General features: G+C 42.4%; 1 protein-coding gene across 6 annotated transcripts in view; it reads right to left on the bottom strand.

The window, feature by feature from the left end:
• Positions 1–4176: 4176 nt before the first annotated feature.
• LOC132990582 (MAP7 domain-containing protein 1-like) overlaps positions 4177–14663 on the bottom strand; it is a 44128-nt gene continuing 33641 nt past the window's right edge. For 4 of the 6 annotated variants that reach the window (XM_061058870.1, XM_061058873.1, XM_061058871.1 and 1 more), the window contains 10 exons: positions 13864–14012; positions 13515–13657; positions 12770–13014; positions 10540–10876; positions 9124–9304; positions 5758–5862; positions 5552–5602; positions 5411–5465; positions 5071–5319; positions 4177–4795 (listed from right to left, as the gene is read on the bottom strand). In XM_061058870.1, the coding sequence (XP_060914853.1) occupies positions 4785–4795; positions 5071–5319; positions 5411–5465; positions 5552–5602; positions 5758–5862; positions 9124–9304; positions 10540–10876; positions 12770–13014; positions 13515–13657; positions 13864–14012 (1526 nt within the window). In that variant the 3' untranslated portion in view covers positions 4177–4784. The remainder of the gene's footprint in view (positions 4796–5070; positions 5320–5410; positions 5466–5551; positions 5603–5757; positions 5863–9123; positions 9305–10539; positions 10877–12769; positions 13015–13514; positions 13658–13863; positions 14013–14663) is intronic. The other 2 variants (XM_061058872.1, XM_061058875.1) reach the window with 1 other exon arrangement.

The following is a 14663-nucleotide window of genomic DNA, read 5'->3' as shown; positions in this document are numbered from 1 at the left end:
AACTTGAACTATTTCAACCTCAGAGAAAAGGAAGAGATTTGTTAAATGTTTGATGATGCATGTGCTTCTAAAGCCGGGTCATGTTTAACAACCATCTGTGCAAAAAGAACTGCAAAGGCAGGGATCCTTAAAGCTCCCTCCTGCTCTTCGTTCTGCACGATAACAACATGGACTCTGTCTTAGGCAAACAGGCAGCTGATGTCACTTATCTCTACCTGAGCTCTACGTCTGTCGAGCTGTGTCATCGTGTCCTGTTGGCTGAAGCTCAGCGTCAATGTAAACAGCTATTTGTATCACTCTCCCATTCAGAGACACTGAAGCCCTTTTATTCCTCCTCTTATCTCTGCTGCCACCCTGATCTGGGTAAATGTTGGTGCAGAGATAGCAGCCTGATGTAAAGCTAAAGCTAAAGGGTGAATGACCTCACATTGTAACACAGGGTCATTAAAGTGGGCGTGTAAATACAGAGCTGTCAAGGAACAGGAACAGGAAAGACATATGGAACAGGATAATAAAATACCCCGGGGGGTAAAACGTCAAGTCTGGATAGTCTAGCTACGTTTGGCTTGTGTTATAAAGCACATAAACATCTGTATCGATGAGCTTTAATGTTACAGGATCAAACATGCACCTGCATCATAAATACACAAAATGACCAGGCAGCTGTCAGTTTTATAATTGTTTCAGAGAACCTCAGGACTCCATGATACTTGTGTTGTAGTTTGCAGCCTCTCCTTCCTTTGTTTTCTTCTTCTTTGGTTATTTCTATACATTTGTTTTGCCCCCTCTCCTCTCACCTTTTCTACGATGACCTGTGGAAGAGGAAGATGTTCATTGTTTGGCCTAAATCTTAATCAATATCCATCCTTTCATTTATAATTTCCAACCTTCACAACAGGGTCCTAAGACGCTGACTAGACTCTTCTCCTCTGTCGCCCCCCGGTGGTGGAATGAACTTCCAAACTCCATGTGATCTGCAGAGTCCCTCTGCACCTTTAAGAAAAAGCTAAAGACCCAGCTCTTTCATGAATACCTACTAACTTAATGATGATGGTCTCCATATTATTGATGATGATGATGGTAATGACGATGGTTTTTGTTTGATAACGACGACTTATAAGATGGTTTCTATACTGATTAGAGCTCTCAAGAACTGCCCTCAATGTTGTGCTTTGCCTCTGGTCACTTCCTGTCAGCACCTGTGTGTCCAATCAGACTCAAAGCTGATCGTTTGCTCTTACTGACATTGTTCCCTTTTTTCTAGATCCTTGCTTGTGTTGTTCTTACTCTCTGATGTACGTCGCTTTGGATAAAAGAGTCTGCTCAGTGAATTGTAGAATTGTAGAATCATTTTCTTGTTCCCCACAATGATTTGGTGTCTTTTTCTAGCTGTTAGTACATCGATTTGATTCATATATTTTCTATATAATGTCATTTTAGTAGACAGAGAAGCTAGCTAGCTGTGCACTGCAAAATAAGCTGTAGCTTACGTGAACACACATTAAGCACAAATAACATATGGTGCTCTGGATCTAGCTTAAATTATGTAGGCCTACTTGTAGGGCTGATGGGTTATTTCAGTATGTAACAAAGTTTATATCAATTCAACAGAGGGCCCGGAAAGCGGCCATGTTGCGCGCCCCGTGCACAGAGGCGATAGTCCCTTTCGGAGCAGCTGTGGGTTTGAACCTGACCTCTGCCCTTCGCTGTATATCATCCCCCACTCTCTCCTCCGAACATGTCCTGTCTCTCTTCAGCGGTCCGATCCAATAAAGGCAAAAATGGCCAAAAAATAGAGTTATAAACAAGTCTTGATGCCACTAGACTTAACAACCTGCTCACTAAAACCTACAGAACGATGACCTGCTCTGTCAAAGGCGTAAACATGGCCTGTTGTTTGCAGTGCTGCTGTGTCATGGGAAACCAAAGTCATGCTCCAGAAGGAAACAGATAAAGACAACACGTCCTCATCCCCTGGTTTCTGTCCAGAATCTCATCTCTGCACCAAATGGCGGCCTGGTTACAGTGAAACAATGTCCCGTGTGTTCTGTCAGACATTTGATACGTAGCGACCCTGTGACAGATGCTAACTGACCAACAGCTGCTGCAGAGAAAGTCCGTCAGAGGACAGAGTAACCTGGAGCTGAAGGGAAAACAAAGTGACCGCAAGGCTTCTAATATGTGAACGCTAGAGAGCAGAAATCTTTGATCCTCTTACTGGACTTCAGCTCAGAGCAGTCTGGGGTCGGTTCTCTTCTCTGTGTCACAGAGAGCCGAACAAACACACGTTAATGCTGAAAATAGAGACTGAAAATCAAGTGGTTCAAACATGAAATCCTGACTCACAGAAATAAAACTGCTGAGCGTTAGTTAAAGGCAAAGAGGTCAAAATAATCTTTTCATACAAGAAAATGTTTTGTTTTCAGACTCGGTGTTAAAGACTCTGCAAACTTAAAGATTGAATTAAAATAGAAATGATCAGAGGCGTTTCAGTGTTATTTTATGAATCAAACAATGTGTGTTTTATTGTGAAAATTGAATTCTAATGTTCTTTTCTTTTTGCATTTTAATCACGTCACACAAGATGAATATTTGAAAATGAAAAGTAAAATGCAAATCAGATGATTGAATTTTAATCAAATAATGCGCCCATATTACAAAAATTAATAAAGCTTTTCTGTTAATGCATTTTAATTTGAAACTTTTGCTTTTCATTTGAAATATGGTAACAATTTATTGAGGCTTAATTCGACGCTGATCAAATTTAAACTAAAGCAGCGACCAATATTGTGCAAATTTTGCAACAACAGTAGGAAACCTCCCTAAGGGTACCCCATCTGACAGCATTACCTGGTAGGAGGGCCCCCAATTGATCTTTGCCTTGGGCCCCAACAGACTCTAGAATCGCCGCTGCACAGATGGAGGAAAGCTGCAGACTTTTTTAAGGTTTGCAAAGTAACTTCTTTAAAGTCCGTCCTCAAAATAAACTTTTTTCTAAGTTTTAAGTTTGTTTAGTTTCTGTTCCCCTTTTTAAATCTCTTTTCTCTTTTGAATGTTCCTGTTATAGGCTCTTTTATTTAAATGTATTTATTTTGAATACCGTGTGAACAAGTCCTGCAAAACATTTAGTAATGTGTTTTAAAAGTGCAACACAATGTGTGTTTGTTTCATGGTAGATCAGGCGTCCCATGAACAGCGTCTACAGAGCTCGTCGTGCTGGTCGCAGGTTCGACTCCTCATCATCCCTCTCTTTCTGTTTCTCTCTCCCCTCATGTCCCGTCTCTCTAAAGCTGTCCTGTATATAAAGCACCCCCCCCCAACAAAAAACAAAAAAAACAAAGTCAAAATCTTAAAAGTGCTGCTCAAGCAAACTAAATCATTATTACTATAATTAGGCTTTTTGTTTTCCTTACTGGCTTGTTGTGCTTTAGAGTAAGTGCTGCCACCTTCTGGTCACTGTGGTCAAAGACGTTTGCAGTTCTTGGAATAGAGTCCTGGTATTGTAGGATGTTTATATTTGTTTGTAGATTTATATTAAGATTGCTTTAATGTGCATGTTGTATTTCATCTCTGTGTTAGTTTAAAGATTTACTCGTTTGACTTACTGACCACAGCGATGCATAACACTCTGTGAGAGAATCATATGAGTCTCACATGATTCACCATCAGACAATAAGACTGTTAATACTCTACAGAATAAACCTTCAGCCTAAAATCACTGTCAAACAAACAGCTGCTTAAAAAAAAGAAAACACTACGAAGCTTCTTTTGGGATTCGTCAAATAATTATACCCGAGTTAGAAAACTTGCAAAACTATTTGACAAGGCGTGTCTTCCCTTAAGTGTGTGAAGTGGGGGAATAGGAGTTTCAGGTACGCTGCTCCTGCAGGAGGATTTGGGTCTGGGGGGGGGGGGGGGGGGGGGGGAGACTGGTCTCTTTCAGAACCTCATTAAGAAAAGTGTCCTGGAAAACAGACAGCAGCACACTTAAAGAAATTACAGACATACAAAGAAATACTACAAACACAGATGAATCTCTGTGAGGCTCTCCTGGTTAGATACATTTCAAATTTAAAATATTATACCTGTAGCTGTGGGGGATTTTTGATGTTTTTTTCAATGCCTCATCATCATGAATGAATGAATGAATATGGACACACAGACACAGACTCGAGCCCCTTTTTCATAAAGCTTTATTTCACAGATCCCCTGTAACAGGAGGCCGAGGCAGCCAGGCTCTTTATACATTTACATACACTGTCTGTAGCCCGTCCTTACAATGCTCCCCATGTTAAATAACTCAATAATTCAAGACAAAAACAACAAACACACACGCACACACACACACACAGGTCAACTTAAGATAAACAACAACAATATCTTAACGACGGTAATAATAACAACCATGGTCAAATATGATGAATTTCCCAGGGTCTTATACTGTATTCTTTAGAATCTGTAACTCAGTCAGTCGTCTTTAAGGTGCACCATAAAATCTGGATGTGACAATAACAAATGCTGCACCAGAACACGGCGTGGTAGAATACTTGTTGCTGCGGGTTTCCGATGAGTTTGTTGTGTTTTTCGCTGCTCCTTCTCTTCCGTCCTCGGCGGCAGATTAACTGTGGATGTGAAGTCAGCGCAGTTGGTTGGTTTGTTTGTTTGTTTTGGCACACGTTTGTTTTTTTCCGTTTTTTTTTTTTTTTAATAAGCCGCTGTGGTGTGGCATGAATCTCGTAGCTCAAGCAGAGACATAAGGCGCTTCTCCGTGGATGTGTGGGGACTCACAGGACCTCTGCAGGGAAACACAGAGAGATAACAGCGGTGAGGTTAAAGGTCATCTTCACATTCAAAAATAATTCACATCCACATGAAGGTCGAGTCTGAACAAAAAAATTGTGGTTTTTGAGCGAGTGTGCGGGCCTTCTTTTTCTACATCTGGACGGCCAACATTGTAAACTGGTATGTACAGTATGTTTTATAAGAATCCCCAGCGTTGCACCCCCACTTTAAAGGATTCAAAACTGATTTTCACGCCTCGTCTGTCTCCTCGTGTCTCGTCGGGCGTACCTGCGACATGCTGAGGCTTCATGGGTCCTGTTTTCATCCGGAAAGGCTCTCCGCCCTCGAAGGCCAGGATCGGCTCGCTGACCAGCCCGCTCTGACTCTGACTCTGGGTCGTGCTCCCGCCGTTGTTCAGCTGGATGATCTCCTCGAAGTCCCCGTTGGCCGAGACGCCGTTCTGGTGGGCGGCGGGCTGCACGCCGTTTACCACGGGAGCGGAGACATTTTGTGCGTCTGGACTCTGCAGGTTTACGGCTGCAGAAAGAAAATGTACATATACAGTATGTATGTTACTATGGTGACTACGGTAGAGCAGCTTTTTTAATTCTTGAGAAAGATAAGTCACCTTTATTGAGCTCCGTGTCTTTGCCGTTGACTTGTGGAGAAGCTTTCACTTCCTTCTGCGATTACAAAGAACAGAAAGCTGTTATTTCAAAAAGAGGAACTTTACTTTCTTCAAACCTTATTAGGAGGGAATCCAACCGACCTTTTCTCCTGCATCACTTTTACGAGTCCTCTTCATGATCTCCTCGAGGCGCTGTGCAGAACACACAGAGAAGTCGTTCAGAAAAGGAAAAGCTGCTTAAGTTTTTTTTTTTTTTTTTCTTACAAAGTACCGAGATGAACTCAGATGTGAGCGGGTTTGAGTTTCTTTGATGAACTTTAAGATGTTTTTTTTGTTTTTGTCCTCACCTTCTTCCTCTCCAGTCGCTCCTGCTCCTCTTTCTGGAAGTGTTTCTCTCTCTCCAGGCGCTGACGCTCGGCCTCCTCGCGGGCTTTGGCTTCAGCCTCCTCTCTCTGTAAACACAAAATAGAAACCTTTAAAGTAAACTAATTAAAACTTTCTGAATAAATATACAGTATAAGGTCCAGATTAGAAAGCTACTTATGCATTATCACGACAGGGCTGACAGGGTTTTTCTCTCTACGACGTGTTTACTGTTTGTGTTAAAAAGACTGAAATTACATTAATATTTTTTTTCTTATTAAAGCAAAAACTTTATGTGTTGTTATAATAAAATCCATAAAAACTATGTTAAAAAAAAGATTTCATAATTGTGGATTAACCCTTTAATGACCAGCTACTAAATCCAGTATATTAAGGAAAAGTCCTACAGAATATTTGGTATTGGAGGTTAAAAAAATATGGTTTTATGGCTACACAAAAACAAAACCATTTTTTTTGATCTAACATATTTATCATGCTTTAATTGGCAAAGTAAAAAAAAAAAAACCTATTCATTGCAATGCTGAATATTCAATTTACACTGAATCATTTTATATATTGTTGTAATTCCAGTTGTTCTGAATTTAAGGATACTTATCCTCTGACTTTACATTGTTTGCTTATAATTGAAAGAAGTTAAATTTTACTGTCTAAATAATTCTTCAACCTCTCTTCATACTGTGTATTGATGTGCCGTGTTGGAGAGACCGTCCTGACCACCAGGGGGCAGCAGATGCTCAGCTGACTCTGCAGCCTTCAGGCCTGAGTTGATATCATTTGAGTAACTCTATTACACGGTTCACTGGGTTTTCATACTCAGCACCGAGCCAACAGATGTGAGCAATAAAAACTTAAATTATGATGTGGGTATTACCCACTAATGTCAAGTGCAACTGTTTTATTTTCAAATAAATAATTTAACCTTCTATATAAGTTGATTATACTGGCAAAACTCTTAAACAGTAGACTGGATTTACCCTGCAGAGAGCCCAACACTTGAATATGAGGCCACTTTAGTCTGGTGCGAGTCTGCTTCGAGGCCTGAACAAAGGTCTAATTGAGGGGAAAAGGAGAGTGGCTGATAGCTTCAGGCGAGGCGTACACTGACGCTGCCTCTCCGACTATCAGCCCACTGCAGAGACGAGTGAGCGAGACAGAAGCAACACAGGCCTGTCACTATCTACGCGGATCACAATGCGCTCCCTCAGCCTGCGCTCATCACCATTATGGAGGTCACCAGCTGGCATCGGGCCGGGCCAGACCAGGAGAGACAAGGGCCCTCTGACTAGCCTGACACACATCGTTCCCGACAGCCGCACTAACTCTTCTCCTTTAATCTGCCCAGATGCCAGACAGGGTGCCCGACCGGGGGCCTGATGTTTGGCCTCATGTACAGTATCCCCTCACCCGCTCACCCGCTCCGACAGCTCAGGCATCCTATATGCATTAATCTGCCCAGATGGTAAATGGGCTTACTGCATGTGGGGATCACGGGGGGGTTCATGGCGGTTAATGGAAATTTAGAGGGTTAAACGGTATTTACAGTTAACAGGGACTGATCGTAGTGTCTCACAGTGTTGGGACTGATAGCAACCAGAGCAGGATTAAATACATGTCCAGTGTAGGGCTGGGAAATATATCGAGTTTTTAAGATGTATCGATATATTTTCAAACAAGATATACGGTAAGACAATATCGGTAATGTCGATTTAGTTTATGTTGCATTAAAATAACGTTACAGAGGTGCCAGGTCGCCTTTTTCTCATCTCACTGATGATGACTGACTGTCTGTCCCTGTTAACCCTGCTCCTCCTCTCTCTCTCTCTTTTATTGTATTTAAGGAATATTTTTATTTTATAATATTACTTTTTAAATTCACAAACAGGTAGTTTATTTTTCACTGTGTTTTCACTGTTAATAAAATAAATATCGATATATATATATATATATATATATACACATATATACATTCAGCTAGACAATATCAAGATATGAGTTTTGGTCCATATCGCCCAGCCCTAGTCCAGTGTTCAATGAGGTGTTATTTCAATAATCATGGAGTCAAAATAAACTAAATTACAGAAGATATACTCAAGATTTAAGATTCCATGTATTTGTCATTTTTCTCATGTGTCTGCGTACATAAAAAAGACGTAATGCTGTTCTCCCAGCCCCAAGAAGTGTGACAGAAAGAAAAACATGTAACATATCGACACATAAATATACCTAAAAATCCACCAAGGGATAAAATCAGTTCTAAAAGTACGGTAAAATATGTTTAATTAAACTCTTATAAAGCCTTTAGCATTCAGTTTCTTGCATTTGTACTCAGTAGAGTCAAGCTAGCATCCCGCGCATTAGCCAAAACCTAGGTGACATGAGACTGAACGTGACTGAGCGACGTCATTGAAGTTAAAAAGCTTTTCTTTGTAAAGTCGGCTACATGATTTAATGTTGGCTAAATTCTTTCTGTTTTTTATAATAATGTTACACTGTGAAGTAATTTGGCAAGTCATGGTTTATTCGGACCCTCATTAGCTTTAGCAAAGGTAGGCTAATGTCAACCAGCTAGCTAGCTCAGTGACGATGCACTGATCTGATGTAATTTGCTTTCTTAAATTGGGGCGTAAATAGAAAGATAAAGAACCTTAATGAATTCACTGACGTTACAGACGTAAGTCAGAATTCTGTTATGTAAGCTAGCTAGCAACTTTAGCAACATTCTTCCTTTATCAGATGTAAAAAAAATCATTGTGATTCATGTTCACTGTGTTTCCATTCATTAATTACTTAAACCAGGATGTTCTGTAAGTTAAATCTACTTTTAAAGGACAACTGAAACCTGGAGTGTTGTGGTGGGTGAAGGTGGTTTGTTGATGTTAGCTAGTTTTGCACATTTTTAAGTCAGTAGGGGAGCCACTCTGGAGTATCCTTTAACAACACATCCTTGGATTTTTTCACATAAACTGTTTGTAGTCCTCTACATATAAACCAGCAAACTAGCCAACACAATTTTTAGTTGTGTCACAATCCTTTTAATCACCCCCTGTGTTAGCATGTTATTGATCAGGTAGATAAGAGGCCAATTTACCGGCTTATTGTTTTTACTGGTTACTGTATTTACATCAAAGAGGCGATGGATGGATGACAATCACTTGACATGATTTTGTGATCTAAACCTTCAAATTAATCCTCCCTCAGTGGACTCACAGCCTCCTGGACTTAGCCAGTCAGCTGGATTCAGTCAAATGGAAGAGGAGTCTTAAAGTGTTCTTAGTTAGAACAAAGTAAATCAGCCACTTGAGACAGCTCTCTGGTCCCTGGTCACTGACCTGTCTCTGCAGCTTGTCGTTCTCCTCCTGCTCAGCTCTAGCTCTCTCCTGCGCCTCCTTCTCCTCTTCAGCTCGCTGGGCGTCGTCCCTCAGACGCTGCTGCTCGGCCATGAATCGGGCCTCCTCCTCTCTGCGCTTCCTCTCCTCCACCTCGCGGGCCATCGCCTCCTCACGAAGGACCCTGAAGAGACACATCGGTGTTACAACACAGACCCTCAGATCAAACACATGCAGACAGATGAGCAGTTTCTGGGGTTATAAAACTCAAATCAACCTTCAGTTTTTCACAGTTCTCACTTTCCACCACCTTCACTTCCAAAATGTCAAACAACTTGACTTCCATGGAGAAGCAGATTTGCTACTCAGCTTAAGTTGTGACATGAAAAAGTAGGCCTCAGATCAACAAAATATCTTTATTTTGAAGAAAATAAAAACTTTAAATGAAATTAGATATTCTATACTTTTCATTTCACAATCATAAGAACATTTCACGGTGCTGGAAAACATCGCTTGGCCTTATCACTTATAATTATCACGCTCGTCTTATCACCCAGGCCCACTTAGGGGTGTCTAAAAATATTTCAACCAATTAAAAAGCTTTGTCGAAGCAAACAATACAATGAAATGTATCCAAATGTTATGCCCCGTCTTCAATCTTGTGATTGGTTATATCCCGTTTCAGTTTGAAATACGTCACCACTCCGCTGTTAGATACTAAATTAAAAAAATAATAATAATTATTAAGGGGCAAATAATTAACATTTGATTTCTAACACAAAACGGATTATTTTTTTATGGAACAGCAGGTCAGTTTTCCATCCATCCATCCATTCACTAAACCGGTTTTCCCTTTTGGGGTCGCGGAGGGCCTGGAGTCGATCCCAGCTATCATTGGGCGAGAGGCGGGGTACACCTTGGACTGACCGCCAGTCAATCACAGGACCAGGTAAAAATGTTAACTTCATCTACAGGCAGCTTAAGTTATAAGAACATCAGAAAAGTATTAAAAATGTATTGATTTAGTTTATTCTACGTTTAAACGGTGCAGTTTTTCAATCACTGCCAACTGAAATACAAACTATTCAGAAATGAAGCACTGAGTCTAAACTAAAATGTCTTTCTTTGTCTAATCAATGATTTTAGAAAGGTAACCATTAGGGATTAAAATAACCTGAAAGTGTGACGCAATGTTATGAAAGTAAGAGAGTGTTTTTTCATTGCAGGAATGTTTTATTGGATTGCATCAGGTTTCAGGTCTTTCTGGTATTTGTTCATGTTTAGTCTATCTTATACTCTCTTGATTATCTAACTGTGATATTGATGTTAGATGACATTAAAAGTGTGATTTCAGACACGTTATTTTGACACTGCACACATTGACAGATGATGATCGTTGTCACTGTCACTCCGTCTGACCTGTTTCTTTGCTCCTGCTCCAGACGCTCCTGCTCCTCCCTCTCTCTCTGCTCCCTGGCTTGTCTGCGTTTCTCTGCCAGGACTCGAGCGGCCTCCTCCTGGTTGTTGGTGCCCGCAGAGGGTTTGTTGGCTGGTGCGGGAGAGGGGGCTGCCGCTGTAGCAGAAGGAGCAGGATTACTGGGGGAGGCTGCTGCAGCAGGAGAAGCAGCAGCAGCAGCAGAGGCCGCGGGCTCTACATTTGGCACAGCTGGAGAGGCGGCTGGTACAACAGGCGTGCTGAGGGAGGGAGGTGTGAGAGGGGCAGAGGAGACCACGATGGCAGGAACATTCCCCGAGCCTGTCAGAGAGAAGGACGAGAATTCATGAATATTCTGATCTTAAATTCTGGACTGAGATGAGATGAGAATATCCGATGATTATATTTATTAAACACTGCAAAGCTGTGATTGAATTTCTAATTTTTATCAACTAACAATTAAAATAAAGTGTCAACTCTGCAGAGCTTATTTATCCAAAACAGACAAAAAACTCCTGTGAGGAACTTTTGGTTTGTGGTGATTTTGGCGACCCCTGTGGACAAAGTGGGCATTGCTGATTTCATTCTGGACATGTGTAAGTCAAGTTGTTTTTTAAAGGTTTATTTTGGGGATTTATGTGCCTTTATTGTAAATTATTAGACAATGATAGAGTCGGAAATCAGAGAGAGAGAGAGAGAGAGAGAGAGAGGGTAATGACATGCAGGAAAGGAGCCTCGGACTCGAACCAGGGCCGCCTGACTATATTCCTCGTACATGGAGCCCCAAGCAGTGTTTTTTTTAAACAAAATATCTCCTCTTGCTCTCTTTTAACATATCATCCAGACACGTTTCTGTGAAAAATGGAATCTTCATGCTGATGGTCTTGTTTGCTTTTGTTGGTGATAAAGAGGCATCATTATTAACTTCATATCCACAGTGACAGCTCCTCACATGAGCTTTAAAGGGCCTCTTATTCTTCATGTTCACTGAGTGGCATAGTAAGTCAATGAACATAAACAGACTGTACATACAAATGGACAGCGTGCCTCAGCGTTCTCCTGTTAATGAGGTTGAACCCAAAATATCCCTGTGATGGGCGCTACTACTACTACTGCTGCTGTTAATAGCACTACTACTACTGGAGTGTGAAGAGTCAATCAGTTATTTGTTCTGTTTTTTGGTTTGATATCTTTCTAACTGCAAACTAACCGCTGAAGGGTTTGATTGGAAGCGAGCCGAGACCCCCTCTTTAAAGTCTTAATATGTGATTTTTCTCACTTAAATGTAGAAATCAAGTATATCCTCTGAAAATAACTCTGTGAGTCATGACTGTCTACAATGGGTGTAACACCCGAGTCCCACTGTCTGTGATGTTTTCAGAGTTTTCAGAGTCCTATCTTCAGTTTGTTTACATCGCCCGGACGGCCGGCTGACTCCTCCCCTCGTGTATAAAAGTTGTTTAATTGAGGGACTAGAGAAAAGAAGAATAACATACTGTACTCACTGCTTAACTGTGTTTCTAGATCACGCTCATTTCAGGTAAATTTACATGCAGTGTGAAGATACGAGCATAATAAAGATCGCTAGCATTAGCATGCTAACACAACAATGCAGCGCGGGTTGTTTTGGTTTCATGCTGGTGCTCAAGGGTGACATCGCATATAAAGCCTTTAAGGCGATCTCAGCTCACTTGTGTTGTTCCTCATCAGGGCGCTATTGCTGTGTTCACATATTTCTATAATTTGGACTGTTGCACATAAAAAAATGTATGCCTAATTCCACGTCTCCAACAGGTCTGACTAATCAATAAAAAGATGAAAAGTTTCCCAGCACAGGTGCTTTGAGGTTAACAGTCAAAACATTTCAGCTTGATATTCCAGGGGTATTCAAGATGAGGGATTTTCAGTGGACACCACGTCTAAACCAATCATCAAAGACGTCTTAAGTCTGATGTGGACTTGCATCAGAAAAGGTATTTTACAGAAGTGAATTGAAGCCTTCCAATGTGCAACATCCCTGCAGTTTGATGCAGATAGACCAGAGTGAAGTCCACTCAGTAAAGACCTACAGTAGAGGTTTTTTGACCCTGCAGGAGTCACGTGTGCTCACACTCAATTTCACACTGCATCACTAATGTCAGCCAAAAAAAAAAAAAACCTCTAGGTCACCTTGAAGCTCGGATATTGTCTCCTTGGCAAAAAAAACACACTCACCTTTTTTCTCCTCTAGTGCATTGGGCTGCAGGGTCTCTTGGCCCGTTTCCACGGCGACTGTGGAGACCGCCTGGGGCTGCACCCTGGCGGGCGTCTGGGCTCGTTTGGGTCGGGTCTTGGTGCCAGAGGGAGACGGGGCCTTCTTGCCCGTGGGCGTCTTCGTGGCCACCGCGGGCACCAGGGGGGACAGGGGACGACTTTTGGGGGCGGCGGGTGACGGGGGTCTGTTTCTGGACCTCGGCGTGCTGATGGGAAGCAGAAGAAATGTGAGACTGAGTGAAAAAGAAGGGGCATAAGAGATGAGGTTTCATAGCAGGAAGAGACGGTGAGGTTCCCAGAGTGCTGCATAAAGACAAAACTAGGTCATACGGTTTATGTGAATCTGAAACCCCACAATCGGTCGCCATGATTCTTTGGCTGTAGGGGGGTGTAACGTGAGAGGAGAGGAGAGGAGGCAACGAGCCATCTTTTTTTCCCCTCTCAGGAAAAACCCCGTTCTGCCTGTGACCTCCTCTCTCACACAGTCGTGCTGCTGGCAGACTGAACCCTCGACTGCTGACTGCCTGAATGGAGTCCAGCAGAGTCTCTTTTAGTCATTAGATTAAAGCACCTTAGACCATCTGTCAGACATTAACCTCCTCTCTCTCTCTGTCTCTCTCTCTGTCTCTCTCTCTCTCTCTCCCTCTCTCTCTCTCTCTCTCTCTCTCTCTCTCTCTCTATACGTGTGTGGGTTTGGAGATGGTACCTGGTCTCTGGTCTGGATCTCTGGGTCGTGGTGGTGGGGGACGTCGTCTGTCTCCTCTTCTGCACTTTCTCTTGAGAGAGAGAGTTCTTCTCCTTTTCATTCTCCCTCTCCTTGTCTCTCTTCTCCTTCTTCTTCTTGTCCACCTAGGGGGTGGAAAGTGACACCAGCAACAACCAGTTATGACAACAGGCTAAGGCCGATACCAAATGTCCCAGATGAAACCTGACAAAAAAAATCTCCTTCCAGATTCCATTAAAACACTAAAAGAAATTACAAATGGCCTGACAATTTATTTTTCTTTGCACATGATCAAAGCGATGATGAGTTGAGTGCTTTCTGTGGCGAGTACCGGTGTGGAGTTTCTCCGGCGCTGTCTCTGGGTGATGTCGGGCGTGCTGGCCGAGGAGACCCTCCAGCGCTCGGCGTTCTGGTGCGGGTGGTGGTGGGAGCAGGCGTTGAGCGGGCTGGCAGAGGCTGAACGGGAGCAGTGATGAGAGTCTGAGTGACACACGGACATGCAGGGAGCGACAGCGGGGGGGCCGAGGTCAGGGCCCCCGAAACACACACACACACACACACACACACACACACACACACACACACACACACAAACAGACACAACATGCAGAGTGATGATAAAATCCTCACAGAGAGAACACATGACTTCCTAAAGAGAGAGTGAAGTCAAACTCCCTCTGGGGTTTGTTGTTCTCGGGACAGATCAACACTTCCTTCAGCTTGTTGATGTTTCTTTCAGAGGCTCAAACATGTTTAATACGTGCTTCTTCACTGAACCCCTCTTACATCTCCACAGCCATAGGCCCTGCCACCGCACTGTGTAAGAGAGACGGCCCCGCCCACTCACAGACGCTGTCTTTTAAAACCAAAGAAAAAACTTTCCATGGCCTCAAAAATCAAACAGATAACAACCGATTCAGGTTTGAGATGAACATCATTCATAGAAAATGAATCTTGTTTTCAAATGTTTATGAAGGTTCGCTTCAAACTAGGGAACCGGGCCGGATCTGGGACCGCTTGACGAGGTGGTCTCGGGCACGATGTTACTAAAATGTTGTGACGATGACGGGGAGAATACGTCCTTAACTGAAGTTTCCGAGGTTTAGTGTCGAAAATAACTGATGTGAAGTT

Source organism: Labrus mixtus, chromosome 16 (genome assembly GCF_963584025.1).
Source record: "Labrus mixtus chromosome 16, fLabMix1.1, whole genome shotgun sequence".
Classification (NCBI taxonomy): Eukaryota; Metazoa; Chordata; class Actinopteri; order Labriformes; family Labridae; genus Labrus; species Labrus mixtus.
Note: the sequence above shows the minus strand (reverse complement) of the source record. Positions and strands in the feature narration are given on the sequence as shown.